This window comes from Stomoxys calcitrans, chromosome 4 (genome assembly GCF_963082655.1).
Source record: "Stomoxys calcitrans chromosome 4, idStoCalc2.1, whole genome shotgun sequence".
NCBI classification, from domain to species: domain Eukaryota; kingdom Metazoa; phylum Arthropoda; class Insecta; order Diptera; family Muscidae; genus Stomoxys; species Stomoxys calcitrans.
Window position 1 is genome coordinate 111,695,389 of NC_081555.1, and position 21,654 is coordinate 111,717,042.

The 21,654-nt window shown below is 39.8% G+C and overlaps 2 protein-coding genes across 3 annotated transcripts in view; one reads left to right on the plus strand and one right to left on the minus strand.

Annotated features, from left to right (window-relative positions):
- Positions 1 to 21,654, minus strand: part of LOC106091912 (tyrosine-protein phosphatase 10D) — a 457,577-nt gene that overhangs the window by 157,206 nt on the left and 278,717 nt on the right. The window lies entirely within an intron of this gene.
- On the plus strand, positions 12,432 to 14,012 carry LOC106091911 (thioredoxin reductase 1, mitochondrial-like). Its single transcript, XM_013258614.2, has 2 exons — positions 12,432 to 13,176; positions 13,255 to 14,012. Exons 1-2 carry the CDS (start codon positions 12,490 to 12,492, stop codon positions 13,963 to 13,965), a joined length of 1,398 nt encoding a protein of 465 aa, XP_013114068.2. The 5' UTR covers positions 12,432 to 12,489; the 3' UTR covers positions 13,966 to 14,012.

Below are 21,654 nucleotides of genomic sequence, written 5' to 3' on the forward strand. Positions count from 1 at the left end.
GCAAAAAATCATAACATAAGATATTTCTTTTCTTTGACTTGGTTTTGAATAGTTTTTATGAACTGTGCTATGCTTTCTTTTAACACTTCATGTCCAGATGAGGTTGAATTCTATGCTGTGTAAGTTGCTTTATTTTAATAAATCGGCCTATATGTTGCCAACACATTTTTTTTTATGCTCAAAAAGGATTTATTAAGTGTGCCATGCCAAGATTTTATATTTGTCTGGCCTTTTTTTTTGGAACGAAAAAGACACAAAATGAATGAAAATCGGTGAGACAAACAAGTACAAAGACAGCATGTTGAAGATGCATTAGGTTCGGTTGTATATAAACTGCGATACTCACTAATAATGATGGTTTGGGGGTTTTCACGGGAAAGCAGAACGGGAATCCATTTATATGGAAAATAGGAACTATCTGGGCCGGTTTTGGTGCGTTGTTGTTGTTGTAGCCGTTTTTTTTTACATCTGGCAGACCTTGCCCATGAAGGACTCCATCGGGTCAATTCGGTACGTACAACCGGCTGCCATGGCATTGTGGTGTGCTATGTGTTATTCTTGTGTAAAATTCTACAGGGTACCTGCTGAATCTAAAATAATTACAACCGGCTATTGTTGGCGAACTGAAACACCTTAAAATGAACAAAATGTTTGTGTACCACAATATAAATCGTTATAATGTGTGGTGATGGTAGAAAAAACTACCTGAAATGATTCGCCGAGTGAAGCCTCGAATTCAATGAAATCGACGTCGTCATTGTAATAAAATGTCTACAGATCTTAACAAGCTTAAGGTAAAGTCTTTCAATATCCAAAAAGCACATGATCTGATATAAAAAAAAAAATGTTTGACTCGAAATAACAAATAAGTTATTGCGCTTGCAAGAACGTGGTGAATTTTCGAACATAGTGATGTCTGAACAAATTATAGAAGTCTCCCAAAATGATAGTGTTAACCTAACCGAGCGCAAGTACGAACAGTCACCCGAAATAATATTCCATCTCATGTGATGGTATGGGCAGCTGTGATAGCAGATGAACGCTCTCCAATTATTTTCATCCAGCTATTCATCTGCTATTTGCAGTCGTACGATTGCAAACATTACGGTCGTAGACCATGAAAGTACCAACCGAACTCTACACAGCACGAGTAAACCAAGAATGGCTAGCAAACCATGTTTCGCACTTCATTTCGTTTACAAAGTGACTGCCCATTCGCCAGATGTCATTCCGATGGAAATTTCTATTTGGCTCATTTTAAAGAGCAAGGTAACAACTAAAGAAGAAAAAGCGCGTTAAGAACGGCCGGGCCTAATCTTACTCGTATATACCATATAGAAACACATCTTAGGGCAAAGATAGACAATAGCGTGCATATAAAGTGTGACTTTTTAGCTATTATCTGATTGGCAACATTGGTTTAAACAGCTTACGCATGTTTCGTGTTTTGTTTCACTGTTAGACATCTTCAGTTTGGTCTATAATTTAATCATGAATCGTCTTACAAACGAATAATGCTTGCAAATAATTAAATGTTATTATCAAAAAAATGCGTGCACTGTTACGAAAGTTCATCGTGCACTTCTTCCATTGAGCGCCGAAGCTGATTTTTGGTTCAATAGGTACGTAAATAAGTAGAATTGTCGATTTTGGAGTGAAGAGAAGCAAGAACCATTGCAAGAAAAAGACCCGAAAAAGTCACCGTTTGGTACGGTTTATGGGCTGGTGGCATCATTGGACCGTACTTCTTCAAAGATGATGCGAATCGTAACGTAACTGTGAATGGTGAGCGCTACCGTGAAATGATATCCACCTTTATTTGCCCAAAATGCAAGAGCTTGACTTGCATGACATGTGTTGTCAACAAGACAGTGCCACATGCCACACAGCACGCGTACCAATCGTTTATTGAGAGGCGAGCGAGTTCGATGAACATTTTATTTCACATTCGGCACCGGTCTATTGGCAGCATAGATAGTGCGATTTAACGCCTTTGGACTATTTTTTGTGGGGCCATGTTAAAGCTCATGGATAAACAGACAAGCCCGCTTCAATTGACGCGAGCCCTACCTTGAGATAATATCCACTTTTTTCTTTTGCCCAAAACCCAAAAGCATGACTTGCACGTCATGTGGTTTCAACAAGACTGTGCCACATGTCACACAGCACACATAGCAATGGACTTATTGAGAGGCGAGTTCGGTGAACATTTTATTTCGAGTTCGGGACCGGTCAATTGCCCGCCTAGATCGTGCGATTTAACACCTTAGACTATTTTTTGTGGGGCTATGTTAAAGCTCATGTCTATACAGACAAGCTCGCTTCAATTAACACATTGGAAGACAACATTGAAGCATTTATTTATGAGATTCCGGCCGAAATGTTGGAAAGAGTATGCCAAAATTGGACTAAGCGGATGGACCATTTGAGACGCAGTCATGGTAAACATTTGCATGAAATATTCTTTAAACATTAAATTATATGGACCGTACTATCGATTCAAATAAAGATTTCATGAAATTTTCTGAATTTGGTGTGTGTGTGCTTTTCTTTTAACTTTCCTATTGCTCTTAAAAAATCACTCTTAAGGACAATTCCACTGAAACAGCCCCTCACGACCTAGTTGCCTTCACAGAGGATCATGGAATATGCAATGGTAGCATTTCTTGTCATTAAAGGTGCTTTCAATAATGTAAAACCGACATCAATCATGAAGGAGCTGGAGATTCTAGGTATCAACACTACCGTAAAGAAGTTTAGTATTAAAACCAAAGCCTTATATACTTTCTACTCGAAACCATTAAAACTTATTGTGGACACCACGATAAAGAGTAGGACATCCAGCGAACTGCTCAGATACAAACAGCATGACTATATCAAGTGAAGGTCGGTGGATACTGTCTTGCACGAGGTTGTGCATAAAATAGAAGAATCCTTCAATGTCACAACGTACACACTGGCGGTACGCATTGACATCGAAGGGGCTTTTAACAATATGCGGACCGACACACTGATACAATCCTTAGACCAGTACCGGGTGGACCCGGTCCTTAGAGACTGGATAAACCATATGCTAAGGAACAGCTATGCAGATGGGCCGAAAGGGTCTTGCATATGGCATATGACTGGGCTAGACCCAGAGGTCTTAATATTAACCCAGAGCAGACTGAAATATACCTGTTCACGAGGAAGACGAAGTTGGGCCAATTTAACGCGCCTCGTTTCCTCAATAGAACGATTATATATCTGACAAGGTCAAATACTTAGCCGTGATCTTAGACAAGAAACTTAATTGGTAGTGACACATTCAGGAGCGTATTGAGAAGGCTCGAAATGGGGCCTGAATCCGAGGATAGTTCTCTGGCTCTACCAATACTTACTTACGCCTTAGTAGTTTGGGTTCAGAGAACATGTTGTCTTGGAATAGGCGTAGCAATGAGGACCACGCCCGCTAGGGCACAAGATATCCAACCCATAGATATACAGATTAAGTGCGAGGCAGCCACTGCAACTATGAGACTTAAAGCGATGGGAGAATGGATTGAGGATGGGAGCAGCTCATACCAACGCGGTATAATCCAGACGACCATAGGAAACCTGGAAGAAAGGGAAGAGGTTTTCGATCGGATACCTGAGATGGACCTTGAAGTCGAGTACGAGGCACTGTGTGGAAGATCATGTTACACGGATGGATCAAAGCTAGAGGACAGAGCGAGCCAGGGGGTCTACATGGAGGACCCAGAGACTGAGATCTGTTCTAGGCTGCCTGACCATAATACGGTCCTGCAGACGCAGATCCGGGTGATCACGGAATGCGTGGGGTGGTATGCTTCTAACGCAAGGACATCGAGTGTGAACATCTTTGTGGACAGAAAAATTGCCATAATGGCAATACCAACCAGGACAGTAAGGTCACGAACAGTCTTGAAGGGTAAGAAGGAGATTAACGCTTTCTCTGAGGATGGCATAATCCGCACAATTTGGTTGCCGGGCCATAGCGAAGGGGGAATAATAGGACAGACGATTTGGCAGTGAAGACCGGAGGACTGCCGTCAATAAACTTAGTTAAACCGATGCCTTTCGGGTCGATGCATTCCGAGTTAAGGGCGTGGACGACGAATGCGCCTGTAACTTTGTGGAACAGCGAAACGGTCGGTAGGACGGTGAAAATCCTATTGGGTGATCTAGATCGTGAGAAGACATAGGCTATTACTGAAAGGTAGTAAAAAGGAGGTCAGTATAGCAATTGGTATCATAACGGGACACATAGAACTACGAGCTCAGTTATGTAAAATCGGTGTGGCAAGTGATAGACGTTAGAGCGATTCCTTTCTCATTTCCCCGCTTTCGCGTCTAACAGATACCGGCACTTAGGTGGGGACACAATGGAGGCCACCGTAGCGCAGAGGTTACCATGTCCGCCTATGACGCTGAACGACTGGGTTCTAATCCTGGCGAGACCATCAACAAAAATTTTCGGCGGTGATTTTCCCTTCTAACTACTGGCAACATTTGTGAGGTACTATGCCATGTAAAACTTCTCTCTATAAAAAATAGGCCCCTTATCATTGAGCTTAAACTTGAATCGGACTGCACTCATTGATATGTGAGAAGTTTGCCTCTTAGTGGAATGTTCATAGGCAAAATTTGTTTGTTTGTATTTAGGTGGTGACACAATACCAGATATGAACAAAGTTAGGAGCGTGCCATGGAAAACATTTAAGGATTTTGTAAGAATCACGGAATTCCTAACTTAAAATTTTCTTTTTCGAGGTTAGTTTTTAGAGCGCACAACAAGCCGATTACTGGCTTAGGCGTATGCCCATAGTGACATGGAGCGGATTAATATCCGCCACCTCTTTGAAAAAATTTGGTCAAAAGGGATTTCGAACGAAGAACTCTCCACCTTATCGTAATGTGAATAAAAGTAACTAGGTTAATACTTTTAATAATAATTCTTTGTTTTCAACTCTCAAAAACTTCATGTACTTACAAATTCATCTATATAAAGCTGACGAGAAAGCTAAAATTCCTTAAACACATATGTCAGGCCTTTAAAGTTTTTGCTGCTATCTTCCACAAGTTTCGCTAGCTTATTTTCCTAAATTGGGAACAAATCCTTTTAACTATTCCCCAACAACTCCAATTATTTTCGTTTCTCTTGTGCGGGTTTGCGTATGGCGAAAAATCCCACTTTTATTCCGGAACAGATCAATGTATTCATGAAATTCTTTTGTTGCATGGGCATATGAAAACAAACAAAATGAAATTTTAATAAAACAACTTCCTGTTATTTCAACGTAAAAGTTCCTCTTTTGTATGCCATTCGGTGTTTTTAGGGGAGCAAAAGCCATGCTAACAAAAAAAAACAAACTAGTGTCACAGAAACCTATAAAAAAAGTGCAATGGATTCAGATTTTAAAGAAATAAATGGAAGTTAACAACCAGCCGACACACACCCCTATACACCTACGCGTATATTCAGCCCATTTACCTATATACTCTATACTTGTATATGCATTCCTCTATAGGCTGCCTATACAAAAGGACTATTGCAGTATTCCGATGCACCATGGCTGAGGAAAAGAAAAAAAAAAACACAAAATGGAAAAAATAACAGCATAAACAGCATCACAATCAGAGCATACACTCTCTCACTTAGTTATGTTCTGTATAGTTTTGCAAAAAGTTTGCTTGTGCTCAATTTGGCGAAAACCGCAATAGCTTTTTGCATGGCCTCGAGTACGAGGGCATTTGTTTGCTTTGGTTGAAAAGGAAACCAATTTGAAACTGTTATGATGGTGGTGGGGTGGTGGTGTTGGCACTGGGGGTGGTGATGCATAAAATAGTGGAATCTAAATTGAATCTTTCAAAAGGAAAGTATTCACACGCTTTTAGAGAACGAAAAAAATAAGAGGATAAGAGGCGATCATTGCACAATAAAACATCCAGTCGTCTGGCAGAAACCCCCATATATATATATTACAAAATGGGGAGACACCCCTAAAATCAACATGCCAGTAAGTTGTTTCCTCTCTATTAGCGGCAAAAAGAAAGCAGGTCCAAAAAAATCCTACAACCCTTTAGTATTAACTTTATGCATTGAAATGAAAATTTTTGAACTTCTACCATCTTGACTTGACTTAACTGCATCCTTTTTGATAAGAAAGATGTAAAGGAAGCCAAAACCTTAAGGGAAGTAGCCACCATGCCATACGTGATGGCTATTAAAAAAGGATAACGATGTCGCCGCGCAACTATTTCTATGATTTATGCATCGCAAGTATGTTGCCAAAATAAAATGGCAAGGATATGGAAAAAGCGAGAAAGGAAGAGAGTGCGAGTAAAAAGGCAACAAAGAATTAAGCCATAAACAGCCAACAGCAATAAATTATAGTTGAGATTTTTGAAGCTAGCATGCCATTTAAAATGGGGAGTAACGAACAATTTTTGTTTATAGGCAAAATTTTATCAAACATTTTTATACACTACACCACTACTGTGGTACAGGGTATTATAGCTTAGTAAATTAGTTTGTAACACCCAAAAGGAAGAGAGACAGACCCATTGATAAATATACCGATCGACACAGAATCACTTTCTGATTCGATTTAGCTATGTCCGTCTGTCTGTCTGTCCGTCCATCTGTCTGTCATTCTGTCCATGTTAAGTTGTGTACAAAGTACAGGTCGCACTTTTCATCCGATCGTCTTAAAATTTGGTACAGACATGTTTTTCGGCCTAGAGACAAAGCCTATTGAAATTGGAAAAAATCGCTTCAGATCTGGATATAGCTCCCTTGTATATTTTCATTCGATTATCAGTAATAATGCGGTAAAACGGTCATTTGTTAAGCGATTCTCTCGAAATTTAGCAGGAAAGATTTCTTTACGACTGTCGCCAATACTGGTGAATTTCATGGAAATCGGTTCAGATTTAGATATAGCTCTCATATGTATACAACGCCTGATTTTCACTCCTAGAGTCAATGCAAGCACATTTATTGACCAATCTTGCCAAAATATTGCACAACGCTTTTTTCAATGACTATCACAATATACAACGAGTTAGCCCAATATTACTGGTGAATTTCATGGAAATCGATTGAGATTTAGGTATAGCTCTTATATATATATATATCGCCCGATTTTAACTTCTAGAGTCACAGCAAGCGCATTTATTGATCCATCTTGCCAAAATTTTGCAAAACGCTTTCCTCGATGACTGCCACAGTATCTGAGGAGTTTGCTCGAAATCGGTGCAGATATAGATATAGCTCTCATATATATGTTCGTCTGATTTTGAGAAATATTACAAAAAAGTAATCATTTGTTATCCGATCTGTCGAAATTTTGCAGGAAGGATTTGCTTATGACTCTCAATATTAGTGGTAAATTTCATAGAAATCGGCTCAGATTTAGATATAGCTGTCATATATGTATATCGTCCGATTTTCACTTTAAGAGCCACTGCAAGCGGATTTATTGACCAATCTTGCCAAAATTTTCGACAACTCCACATTATGTGAGAAGTTTGCTCGGAATCGGTTCAGATTTAGATATAGCTCCCATATATACGTTCGTCAGATTTTGGGTAATTTGCCATAATGTTGTCATTTGTCAACCGTAGTTTTTACAGTTTATACATATTTGCTCGCCAAGGTCAATCAAAATGGGTTCAGAATTGGATATAGGTCCCACATTGTACTTATAGGGTAGGTGTAGGGTATTATACTGTCGGCACCGCCCGACTTTTGCCCTTCCTTACTGGTTATTTAGACAATTTTGTTTGTATTTTTTTTTACCTTTTTGTTAATATTATTGTGTTTTATAATCTGGCTCGAGGTCTTGAGAAGAAAGCAGATGAAGTTTTTTGCTGGTTTAATTATATTTTGTTGCTGCCAATATTTCGAGAAATCTTCAATTCTTGTCTTTTGGGCGAGATCTTTACAAAAAACGGGAAACAAATAAATAAAAAATATCGTTACCTCGGAGTAGGTACTGCCTATTACGAAAAAATTTTAAAGCCTTTTTTGGGGGTAGGCTCAAATGGACTCCAAAGACCCAACAGCTGCCGTGGTGATAGCATGTTGTCCTCCCCTCCTATAGGTAAGGGCGCCTTGACACCTGTAGTCGAGAGTAATGCTTCGAGCGCCCAACTAATCGTCAGAGTGATTAATGAGGAGGAAACGAATAAACATCCCTCTGGTTTATCCTCCTCTTCCTCATTAATTAGTCTGACGACTAAGTGGGCGCTCGAAGCATTACTCTCGACTACAGGCGCCAAGGCATCCACACCTATAGAAGATCGTCACCATCCTTTAAGTAAAGGTGGTGTTTCCGACTAGGATTCAGACAGCGACATTGTCAATGAAACAGTTACCACAGCCGAATCGATAGATTTGGGCAGCGGGATACGGCAATGGCTTTGCTTAGCTCACAAGCAGACCGAATCCGATAAGCTTTCAAAGTAACTGGCCAAGCCGGAGAAGGCGTTAATCTCCTTCTTACACTGCAAGACTGTTTACCTACAGCGATCTTTTACTGTCGGTTAAAATGCCATAACGGCAATAACAACCAGGACGGTAAGGTCACGAACAGTCTTGCAATGTAAGAAGGAGATTAACGCCTTCGCTGAAGAGGGCAAAATCCGCATCGTTTAGGTGCCAGGTCATAACGGAGTAAGGGAAAATGAAAGGGCAGACGATTTTGCGGTGAAAGCTAGAGGACTGTTGTCAATAAACTTGGTTAAACCTAAAGCCTTTCAGGTCGACGCGGTCCGTGTTAAGGGAGTGGGCGAAGAATGCGCATGCAATATTGTGGAACAGCGCACTGGTCAGTAGGACGACGAAAGTCCTATGGGGGAATCCAGATCGTGAGAAGACGAGGCGAGCTACTGGTATCATAACACATAGGACTACGAGCTCACTTATGTAAAATCTGTGCGGCAAGTGATAGCATGTGTAGAGCATGCGTGAAAAATGATGAGACTTTGAAGCATTTCCTTCGGCATTGCCCTGCTTTCGCGTCTAACAGATACCGGCACTTAGGTGGAGACACAATACCAGACATGCACCAACTTAGGAGAGTGGTATTGAAAACAATTAAGGATATTGAAAGTAGCACGACCCTGGATGACCGGGGAGATTCGCCACATTGGAAAAGAGGTCCGCAGACTTTATAACAGAGCTCGTCGTAAAAAAACGGAAATTTACTGGGTTATGTACTACACACGGCTTAAGGAATAGAAAAAGATTACTAGAGCGACAAAACGTGCCTGCTGGAAGCTTTTCTGCGAACAGCTCCATAGCGCTAAGATGAAAATGTATCTCTCAAAAACCCATGTCAAAACTGAAACGTTAGTAGACCACACGGGAGTGAGACAACGAAGGACATGTTGAAGCTATTTATGAAAACGCATTTTCCACAGGATACGACGGGACTCACGGAGACACGGAATCTTGGAATAATAAGGTTGATCGAAGATTTATCATTACAGAATTTATGGTGAAGAAAGCCTTGAGGAGCTTAAACCATTTTAGTCACCTGGACCTGATGGAATATTTCCGGCGTCACTACAAAATGAGGCTGACTATCTGGCGCCTCATTTGGTATTTATACCCAAGCCCGGCAAGGTAAGTTATGCGGCACCAAAGGCTTACAGATCTATAAGCCTTACGTCCTTTCTACTTAAAACCATGGAACGTATTGTGGATACCATGATAAAGAGTAGGACATCTAGCGAACTGCTCAAATACATACAGCATGCCTACCTCAAGGGAAGGTCGGTGGAGACTGCCCTGTACGAGGTTGTGCATAAAATAGAAGAATCCTTCGACACCAAGCCGTACACATTGGCGGTATGCATTGACATCGAGCGGGGTGTTAACAATGTGCGGAACGACACATTGATTCATAGACCAGTACAGTGTGGACGCGGTCCTTAGAGGCTGGATAAACCATATGCTAAGGAAAAAATGGAGAAATAGCGGGTTCCATGACATAAATATAAGAAGGAAAGTGACAAAAGGTGCGTCACAGAGGGCATTTTATAGCCACTACTTTGAGTGACCACCATAAATAACCTATTACGGATGCTGACTGAGGAGGGATTTGAACCCGTCTGCTATGCAGATGATGTTAAAGTACTTTTTAGGAGTAAGGATCCGAATCAGCTATGCAGAAGGCCGAAAAGGTCTTGCATATCACTGGACTAGACCTAGGGGTTCAATATGAACCCAGAGAAGACTAAAATATGCCTTTTCACGAGGATGATGAGGGTGGGTCTATTTGACGCACCACGTTCCCTCAATACAAACGATTTCCATATCTGACAAGGTCAAATCCTTAGGAGTGATTTTGGATAGGAAACTCTATTGGAAGTGTCACATTCAGGAGCGTACCGAGAAGGCTCACAGATATTTGGCACTATGTAGACGGGACATAAGCTTGAAATGGGGCCTGAATACGAAGATAGTCCACTGGCTCTACAGGAGCATGATTAAACCGATACTTACTTACGTCTCAATAGTTTGGTGGAATGCTATGGAGAAAAAGTGCAACATAAGGACCATATACAGGTTCAGAGAATATGTTGCCTTGGCATTCGCTATCGCATTCGCATATCGCTCAGCCGATAAAGACCAGGGCCACTAGGCGACTGGAGACTAAATAACCGACCCATTTACATACAGATTAAGTGTGAGGCAGCCACTGCGGTTATAAGACTTAAGGCGATGGGAGAATGGATTGAGGATGGAACCAGCTCATACCATCGCGGTATAATCGAGGCGACAATAGGAAACCCGGTAGGAAGGGAGGAGTGCTCTCGCAAATATCTTGATAAACGATATCCTGATGGATCTCAATAGGGATGAGAATAATCGCATATGCGGAAGACGTCGTACTACTGATGGGAGCCAAATTTCTGTCGACTATCATGGAAGTGTCACTAAGATGGCTGTAGAGATGGGCTACGATAAATGGATTAAGGATGAACCCAGAAAAACATGCCAGCTCTTCTTCACTCGAAGATATAATTAGCAGATTTTAGACTCTCATATTTGGACGGGATTACCCTGCAGTTGTCGAAGGAGGCGAAATACTGGGTCTAGTTCTCGATTCGAAACTGTCCTGGAAAAAGAATGAGGATAAAAGAAGCCGACAAGTGGTGTGCTACACATATATTGTGAGGCCAATGCTGACATGTGGGGCACTGGCATGGTCGAAGCCGGCGGAGAACTCAGTTTTCACAGAAGGCTACCAGATGGAGCCAGGGACTTAATTGGGAGTACTCTCCCAGACATTCAACATTGGCATGCCGGTGAAACTATCAGACGAGTGGACGTTCTTGCAGGCAGAAGTATGCGCCATAACGATGGCTGTAAAAAAATATGATAGATAGACAGGCGCTTGCCTCCAACTCTCTTCTTGTTATTATACCCTCCACCATAGGATGGGGTGGATAGTAATTTCGGCATTCTGTTTGTAACTCCTCGAAATATGCCTCTGAAACCCAATAAAGTAGATGTATTCTTGATCGTCATGACATCTTAAGTCGATTTAACCATGTCCGTCTGTCCGTTTGTCGAAAGCATGCAAACTTTTGAAGGAGTAAAGCTAGCCACTTGAAATTTTGCACGAATATTCTTATTAGTGTAGGTCGGTTGGGATTGTAAATGGGCCATATCGGTATGCTTTGATATAGCTGCCCTATAAACCGATCTTGGAACTTGACTTCTTGAGCGTCTAGAGGGCGAAATTCTTATCCGATTTGGCTGAAATTGTGCATGAGGTGTTTTGTTATGATTTTCAACAACCTTGTTAAGTGTGGTTCAATTCGGTCCATAACCTGATATAGCTGTCATATAAACCGATCGGGGTCTTGAATTTTTCAGTCTCTATAGGGTGCAATTCTAATCCGATTTGGGTGAAATTTTGCATGAGGTGTTTTGTTATGAATTCCAACAACTGTGCCAAATATGGTTTTAATTGGTCCATAACCTGATATAGCTGCCATATAAACCGATCTGGGATCTTGACTTCTTGAGCATCTAGAGGTCGCAATTATTATCCGATTTGGCTGAAATTTTGAACAAAGACTTCTCTCATGAACTTCAACATACGTGTCAATTATGGTCTGAATCGGTCTATGGCCTGATGCAGCTCTCACATAGCATAACCAGGCCTTTAATGTGGATTTGAGATGGATTGATTTGGCAGATTTCCTTCACAGCACTGTAAAATTAACCTATTTTAAGGCTTCATAAAATTTTGTGGATAAGACGGTTTGTCTTTAAAGAAAATTTCTTAAATATACTGCTTTTAGGGAGAATTTTACTGAATTTTTGTCTTTTGAGGAAATTTTTATTGAAAATTCTGTTGCTAGAGAGGATTTTACTGAATTTTTGTGTTTTGAGAAAATTCATTGGCCTTGTAAAATATTTCAGTTAACAATAATTAATTTAAAAACTTTTCTTCTCAAACCACAATGTTTCAATCCGACTCAAACTACGATCTCATTGTAATTGGAGGAGGTTCTGGGGGTATTGCCTGTGCTCGCGAAGCGAACTCCTGGGGTGCAAAGACCATCATTTTGGATTATGTTGAACCTACTCCATGTGGCTACAAATGGGGTTTGGGAGGAACATGTGTCAATGTGGGTTGCATACCCAAAAAACAAATGCATAGAGCAGCCATTTTAAAGGAAGACCTAATCGATGCCAAGTTCTATGGTTGGAACATAATGCCAGATAATGAGATCTGCCTAAACTGGGCCACTTTGATGGAAGAAGTTCAAAATACTATAAAATCTTCAAATTGGACGTTGAAGGTGGAATTACGTTTGAAAAAAATCGATTATATGAATGGAAAGGCCTCATTTGTTGATAGAAATACAATTAAGGTGAAGTTACAAAATGGTCAAGAACGTTTAGTAAGTGGTCAACATATAGTCATTGCTGCTGGCAATAGACCTGTGTATCCGGATATACCCGGTGCACGGGAATATGGCATAACCAGTGATGATTTGTTCAATAGGAGCAGGCCTCCCGGAAAGACTCTCTTGGTGGGTGCTGGTTACATAAGTATGGAATGTGCGGGGTTTCTAAGCTCTTTTGGCTATGATGTAACGGTTATGGTGAGGGACATGATTTTACGCAACTTTGATCAACAAATGGTAAATATTATAAAGAGAACAATGGAAGAAAAAGGTGTAAAGTTTTTGCAACCCTGTTTCCCTATGGCTATTGAAAAGCGAGCCGATAATCGTTTTATGGTGCAATATAAAAACTCCAAAACAAACTTGGAAATAACGGATATTTTTGAAACTGTTATCTGGGCCATAGGTCGTAAACCATTGTTGGATTGTCTAAATTTAACAGCTGTGGGTTTGCAAGTGGAAAATGGCTTCATTATAGTTGATGCCAAGGAGCAAACTAATATTCCCAATATATATGCCATAGGAGATATAGCCAAAGGACGTCCTCAATTAACTCCGGTGGCCATAGCTGCTGGCAAGCTTTTGGCCCAAAGACTTTTTGCCAACAATCAAGAGAACATGAATTATCAGAATATTCCTACAACTCTTTTTACCCCAGTGGAGTATGCCTTTGTGGGTATGACTGAAGATTTTGCCTTGCATAAATTTGGCAATGAAAATGTAGAAATATATCACAGCTCATTTTGCCCTATGGAATTCCAAATGTCTGAAAAAGCGGACGATTTGTGTTATATAAAAATTGTAGCTAAACGTGAAGGTCGACAAGAGATTTTGGGTTTACATTTCTTTGGTCCCAATGCAGGAGAAGTTATTCAGGGGTTTGCGGTGGCCATGAATTGTGGATTAACTGTGACGCAGCTATTCAACACTGTGGGTGTAAATGTCACCAATGCCCAGGAGATGACGAAAGCTTTTGTTACTAAGCGATCGGCTTTGAATCCAGTGAAAATATTTAATTGTGATTAAATTTCTTAAAAACAGACATTAAAAAAAAATTTATTTTTTCGCAACAATTTCGCTTTGTTTGTTTGTTTGTATGTTTGTATGTTCCGTATAGACTCAAAAACGGCTGAACTGATTTTCATGAAATTTTCACAGTTAGTAGAGTTTGAGCTCCCGGTGAAAATAGGGTACTAAATTTTTTGATATCCGAAGGGGGGCGGACCCTCCCCTTTACCCCAATTTTAAAAAATGCCATATCTCGGAGATGAGTACACCGATTTAAGAGAAATTTTGTATGCGACCTTATGGTACCTCAAAATCACGAAATTGGTATAAAATATTAGGATCATATATCCTGGGGGGACGCCCCATCCCAAAATCCACTCGAACGGGCATGTTTACCGATTGGGACAGTATGGGTATCAAATGAAAAGTATTTCAGATTAGAGTACCAACTTGGTATAAAAATTTCACCCTAAGTGTTCGGTGAGGTCCCCCACCTCAAAAAAACCCCCCAACAGGATACTTTCGACGCTTTGGGCAATATGGGTTTCAAATGAAAGGTATTTAAGAGAAGAGTACGAACTTGGTATATAAATGTCACTTAGAGTGGTCAAGGGGGTCCCCCACCCAAAAAAAAAAAAAAAAAAACACCCAATAGGACACTTCACATCTGTCATAAAAATACGGTCCGAGGTGTCTACGCGGCCTCCCCAATTTCAAAAACCCTCAAAACAGGCATGCATGTCCAACGTCACAAAATGGGTATCAAATGAAAAGTCTTTAGGAGTTGATTATGAGTCTGGTATACACTTTTGGGACAGAGTCCGTGATCGGCCAACCCATTACTCTTCAAGAGGACGTGTAGTTCGATCGGGATAGTATGGGATTGAAAAGAAAGGTCTACGACAGTAGAGTTCGAATCTAATAAAGATATAAGGGTTCAAGTATTTGGATCACGTTCCATCGTTCAACAGGACATGTAGGACAATAAAGGACTCAAATAATTTGTCTTTTGGGTCTTAGCGTCGGGTGGATCGACTCTCTTCTCCTCGCAATTAAAACAAAACAAACTGTTATGTAGGACGACCAAGAGGCGGAAGGGGGGGGGGGGGTTATTGGGTAGGGCAATTCTCCTCCCCCCATCTGACCAAAAAAAAATAATTAAAAATAATATATGAAGGCCCATCAGGATAGAATATGTCAGCAAAAAAAGCAATAAGGCTCAAATGAAATAAATTTGGGACTAGAGAATCAATATGATATCCACATTGGGACGAAATATGTGAAAGGACGTACCAGCACCCCCAAACAGGACTTTTTTCCCAACTGTGCCAGTATAGGGCTCATATCAAATAAGAGAGTGGAAGAAGGCGCAGCGGAGTAGGCCCTGTCCAGCTAGTTATATAAAAAAATTAATTTATGTTTGTTTATTTCTTATGTCCACTACCGAAATATGGCCCGGCTAAACTTAGCACGATTTAAATTGTTTTATCTGGTTCCGGTGTGCTTCCAAGCGACACCTCTTCGAAGAGTTTTACATTGGTGATACGGATTATAGATGTCCATATACCCAATTCCAGTTCTATATATTGCATCTCAAAGACCACTTGGCAATTCAGTTTGGGATAATTCAAATAGAAGACAACGTACTCATGGATCTGGTTGAGTATTGAATAAAAGATGGATTTTGGGACCGCCTTCCATCAGACCACAACACCATGTAGCATTATATGTCTGACAACTGCAGAATACAGCCAATGGATGAAATGCGGTTTTAGCCTCCAACTTTTGATAATGGCCTAAGTTATTTTTGTTTTTCGCCACAATCCACTACTTCTCATCAACTTACTTTGCGAGGGAGTTTGAGCATTGAGCAATAGGTGGATTTTTGGAGCTATTTACACCAGACCATAATACCATATACCATCCCCATGGGATAACTGTGAGCACCACACAGACTGGAACATTGAGGTCCGATCTGTGAGGTGTTCAATGCTGTCACGAGAAGCTTAGCTGAGAGATACCGGCGAGTCCACAGGTTGCGGATAGTGGAATGCTCCAAACGGAGCAGCTGCAACGCCGTCGCGAACAATCAGCGGTACCGAACGGAGAGTCTCAGTGAGAGGCCGGGTGGCACCGGCTCTTGCACAAATACTGAGTGCCTATGATGCTCGATATGATAAGTTAGGTTATTGGCACCTTTGAATAACTACCGCGGCGATCCGTCCCTTGGGCCGGAACAAGCTTACTCACCTACAAGAGCTTGACAAGATTCGACACTTCCACATGAAAATGTGGCTACAGCAAACACAACCATATAAGATTATAGGTCTGACAACTGCACTATACAGTCAATGGATGAGCCCCAAACTTTTGCCTAACTTATATTTAATTTTCGCCACAACCCAATATTTCGCATTACCTTCCTCTTTGGGGACATTATACAAAACGGAAACCAAGCTCTTGCTGCCGGAAATGTAATTGTGTGTTTTTCTCTCATACACTTTATTTCTTCCATAGTTGCTGCTTTTATACGCTCTTCATAAATTCACCCAGGATGCGTAGCCAAAAGTTGAACTATTCCTTTGTTCGCTTGTCTCGCCATTTTATTTCCTTTGGCATAAAGAAAAAATGTGAATGTACAAAAAATACCTTTGCTGCAACTCTAGCTGCCGGAGGTCCTTAGGATAAACATAAAAAATAAGTCAGGGAAATGAATGAAAATTTGTACTCCAAAATAAGAGTACACTTCAATGAAGTAGAAGGGGCGAAAAAGCCAGACAACACAGGACGATGACTCAAATGCCCAGACTGGGATGATGGATAAATGTTAAGCATGGGCTCTTAAGAGTCTGTCTGTTTAAATGAAAACTGTTTTTGACATTGAAAGTAGTACTCCAATGGCCATATACAATAGAGCGGTAACATTGAGGAACTGAAGTTGAAAGAATGTTAAGAAATGATACGAAACATGCAATCCTTTGCACTTGTATAGAGCAACGATTAATGAACTACACGAAATAAGCCAACTTAGGATTTTTTTTATAATTTCATTGTTGTGTAGCTAATATTTTGGCAGAGATAAAGAAAATCTGTAGCTGAGACTTACGTGACTTTTTATTTGATGTTTTTGGCAAAAGGCACTGCCTAGGATATGGAACTCTTAGATGTAGTTGTGTATTGACTTTATGGCGAACATTTATTTGTATTGAAATCAACATTTAACTTCAACGCGGATTAAGGCTTACCTGAAATGAGAAGAATTCAAAAGGAGATTATATATAAAATAAAAAAAGGTTAAGTCAGTTATTAAGGTTAACGGCACATAAAATATGCCATAAAAATGAGATAAGATAGACAAATGTGGTAAAGAGGACAAATATGCTGCCCTACATGTAATGTATGTGATGGACAAAGGACTAAAAGGGTGCTTAGGTAAGGAAAGATTACAGTGGTTGTCTGCAGTCACATGAATATATTAGTCAGTTGATATGCTTCATGAAGGAAAATAATGGATTTTTTTTGTAGCTAAAATGCAAATTTTTTCCCATGATCATTCCACTAGGGAACAAGGGCAAACTTCTCATATATCAATGACTGCAGTCCAATTCAAGTTTTAAGCTCAATGATAAGGGGGCTCCTTTTTATAGCCGAGTCCGAACGACGTGCCGCAGTGCGACACCTCTTTGGAGAGAAGTTTAACATGGCATAGTACCTCACAAGTGTTGCCAGCATTAGGAGGGGAAAACCACGGTTGAAATTTTTTTCTGATTTTCTCGCCAGGATTCGAACCCAGGCGTTCAGCGTCATAGGCGGACATACTAACCTCTGCGCTATCCCCTCCCAATACTATGCCATGTAAAAACTTATGCCCAAAGATGTGTCGCACTACGGCACGCAGTTCGGACGCGGCTGAATGGGAAGGATAGTGCACTGAAGTCTACAGGATCGTGATTAGACCAATATTAACTTCCGCCTCAGTAGTTTCGTAGACTGCGAGGGAGAAAAAATGCAACGTATGAATATTACATCAGGTTCAGAGAACATGTTGTCTTGGCATAGACGATAAGGGTTTGGCGATTATTCCAGATGTCTGATCCATAGAGATACAGTATAAGGCAGCCACAGCTTTTAAGTTAATTAAGGATATAGGAGTGTGGGAGTGCATAGAAGATAGGAGCAGGCCATATAATCGCGGGTTAATCGAGGCGACGATAGGAAAGCTAGATGGATTGGAAGAGGTTTCAGATCGGATACCTATGCAAGACACTGCTGCCAGTGGCGCAATCTTGGATTGACGGAAATCTGGTATTGCCATATGGTAGTTCATGCTACATGGCAAATGCAAATTTGCCCATGAACATTCCATTAAGGAACAGGGACAAACTTCTCACATATCAGTGAGTGCGGTCCGATTCAAGTTTAAGCTCAATGATAAGTAGAGATGGGCGATGGGTAAATACCCCAAAGGTATTTACCCGGTAAATTGGGTAAATACCAGTTTATACCCAAAAGCTGGGTATTTATAATTGTTGGGTATAAAAACATTTTCAAAAAAAATTTTGATGATTTCGTATCCTTTGTATATAAACCTGACCTTCGGATTTTTGTTGTATATAGTCGATATATAGACCGATCTCCAGACTTAAAGTCTTGAGGCAGTAAATGGGTTATTTTTCATCCTATTTCGATGAAATTTTAAGTGTGGTTCAGATCGGACTATATATTATATTTTGTTATATTTTATATAGCTGCCCTATAGACCGACCACCCAATCTCCCGATATAGGATATTGAAGCCAAAAAAGATCCATTTATTACACGAATTCGATGAAATTTGGCAAAACGAGTCTAGTACAGTTCTAAACCTCTTCCCTTAATATCGTCCAGATTGGACCATTTTTGGATATAGCTGCCATATAGACCGATCTCCCGATATAGAGTATTGAGTCCACAAAAGGAGCATTTTTCATCCGATTTTGGATTTTGATGAAATTTGAAGCAGTAAGTTTTGATAGACCTCAATAGGGCAGCTATATCCAAATATAGTCCGATCTAAACCACACTTCACAGAAATGGGTAAAGGTCTACTAGAACTCACTGTGTCAAATTTCATCAAAAACGGATGAAAAATTACCAATTTGTTGCCTCAAGATTTTATCGGCAATATTTTCCGATTTTATGATATCAGAAAGTCAGGTTTATATACAAAGAATACGAAATTATCAAACATTGTTTAGAAAATGTTTTTATTACCAAGATATCTGCAAAATTATAAATACCGAAATAAATACCCAAGAAAGATATTTATTGGGTATTTACCCAGTAGAAACCCATCTCTAATGATAAGGGGCTTCCTTTTTATAGCCGTATCTGCGCTACGAGTGCCAGAGTGAATCAAGGAGTCTACATTGAGCATCTAGAGATTGCAATTTGTTTTCGCCGTCTGCCGACGGAGATTCGGGCAATAACAGCATATGTGTGGTGGTATGGTAGTAAAGAAGGACGTCGCGTGTGAACATCATTACGGTAATAAAAAGGGGCTTTAACATAAACCAGGATGGTGAGGTCGCCAAAGATCTTGCAGTTTAAGAAGGAAATTAACGCCATCTGTGAGCGTGGCAAGATCCACCATCGGTAAACTTAATTAACCTGAAGCCTTTCGGGACGACGTAGTCCGAGTTAAGGGCGTTTGCGACGAATGCATCAAGCAGTGTGGAACAGTGAGTTTCCAGCACGATATTCGTTTATTGCACAAAATTTTAATAATCTTTACGTTGCAAAAATTTTTGTTGCTTCCAGCCTGGCGTCATTTGCCGGACTTCGTTATTTCTATACTCTACAACACCACATGGTATTATAACTTTGTGCACACGTTTGCAACGTTTAGAAGGTGGAGAGCTAGAGACATTGATAAGTATACCGATCAGCTTAGATCCACTTGCTGCTTCAATTTAGCTATGTCCGTCTCTTTGTCCATGTATTTTGTGATCAAGGTACAAGTCGTATTTGTTGTCCGATTGTCATAAAACTTAACACAAGTCACCGCTCTGGGCCAAGGACAAACGCTTTTGATTTAAATATACCTCCAACGTATATCTTTCATCCGATGTTGCCTTTGAGGCTGTAGTAGCCAGAATTTTGGCCCGATCTACACGAAACACCTCATTGTGGTTCAAAATCGAAAATTTCTCAAAATCCTTCTGTAACCTCAAAATGGACAAAAATATTGCAAATTTTTTATGGGTAATTTTAATCACAAATGGGTCCAGTAAGAGCATCGTCGCCAGTGACATTTGGTCTTAAAACAAGAGCGAAACTTTGTATTGCTTTCCGATTAGAATCTGGATTAACAAGAATATTTAAAACTAGAACTGGTACAATAATTATCTTTAAAGGATTGTCAGTCTTCTTAAAAGTCAAAGAACGATTGGGAGCCAAAATTCACCCATATATCACCCTAGCAGTCACCCTGGGGGGATTTTATGTATTTATTTACAATAAAATTGCAATAATCTGTTATAAATAGAAGCCTTTGTTGTATTTGACATATTGAAGTCATTTAGAAATGTTGCTAAAGACCCAAAGGCAATCATCCCTCTCGCTTTTAAAAACATCCAAAGCTACCCTTTTCTGAGGCCATATTAACAAATCAAGGAAAGGTTTGCTGCTTTCCCACTGTCCATAATGAAATGAAAACATTAAAAGGATAGCCTGCCTGCCTGTATATAAAAGGATTCCCATTTTCTTTTCCCAAAAAAAAAATTGCCAACAAATACAAAAACAAAACAAAAAAGGAACAGCAAAAAGCTGTTGCTATAAAAAGTATAAATCTATAAATCCTTTTTTATGTTTTTCATTTCTTTTCTTTTTTTTCTAATATCTGAATGCTTATGTCAATATTGTATTGACTTAAATTGTTATTAAATATCCTGGAATACAACTTTAACAAAACAATAAAAATGTTGCTGTTATAGTTGTTCAATTGTTTCAAGCAAAGCAATAGAAAATGTAATAGAAAAAGGAAGAGGAAGAACTTAAAAAAGTAACACAAAAGTCATGATCAGCATATAAATTGCTCACTGACATAAGTTTGTACTTGTATTCGTAGTTGTATTACAAGAATTCAGACAGTTTGCTCAACAATATGTGCTTTATTTCATTGCTTATACTTGAGATGTACTCGTGCGTTTTGTCTATAAGGTGGTAGTATGATAAGGAGGAGATGCAGATAGAAAACAAACCTGGCTGAATAAGGTTTACTATGGGAAAACTTTAATTCAGCCTGGCTAAATAAGGTTTACTATGGGAAAACTTTAATTCAGTCTGGCTGAATAAGGTTTACTATGGAAAAACTTTAATTCAGCCTCGCTGAATAAGGGTTTCTTTAAAAAAACTGTTATTCAGCCTGGCTGAATAAGGTTTTCTATAGAAAAACTGTAATTCAGCCTGGCTGAATAACGGTTTCTAAAGAAAAACTATAATTCAGCCTGGCTCAATAAGGTTTTCTTTAAGAAAACTTGTATTCAGGTTGGCCAAATAAGGTTTTCTATTTGAAAACTTTTATTTAGATTGGCTGAATAAGGTTTTCTATAAGAAAACTTTTATTCAGCCTGGCTGAATAAGGTTTTCTATAAGAAAACTTTTATTCAGCCTGGCTGAATAAGGTTTTCTATAAGAAAACTTTTATTCAGCCTGGCTGAATAAGGTT

What these genes read in the sequence shown, in the direction of transcription:
- LOC106091911 (XM_013258614.2), top strand. Translation starts at nt 12,490, where the DNA reads ATGTTTCAATCCGACTCAAACTACGATCTCATTGTAATTGGAGGAGGT. An exon ending in GCAACTTTGATCAACAAATG is followed by an intron (nt 13,177 to 13,254) that starts GTAAATATTATA and finishes GCTATTGAAAAG; the next exon opens with CGAGCCGATAATCGTTTTAT.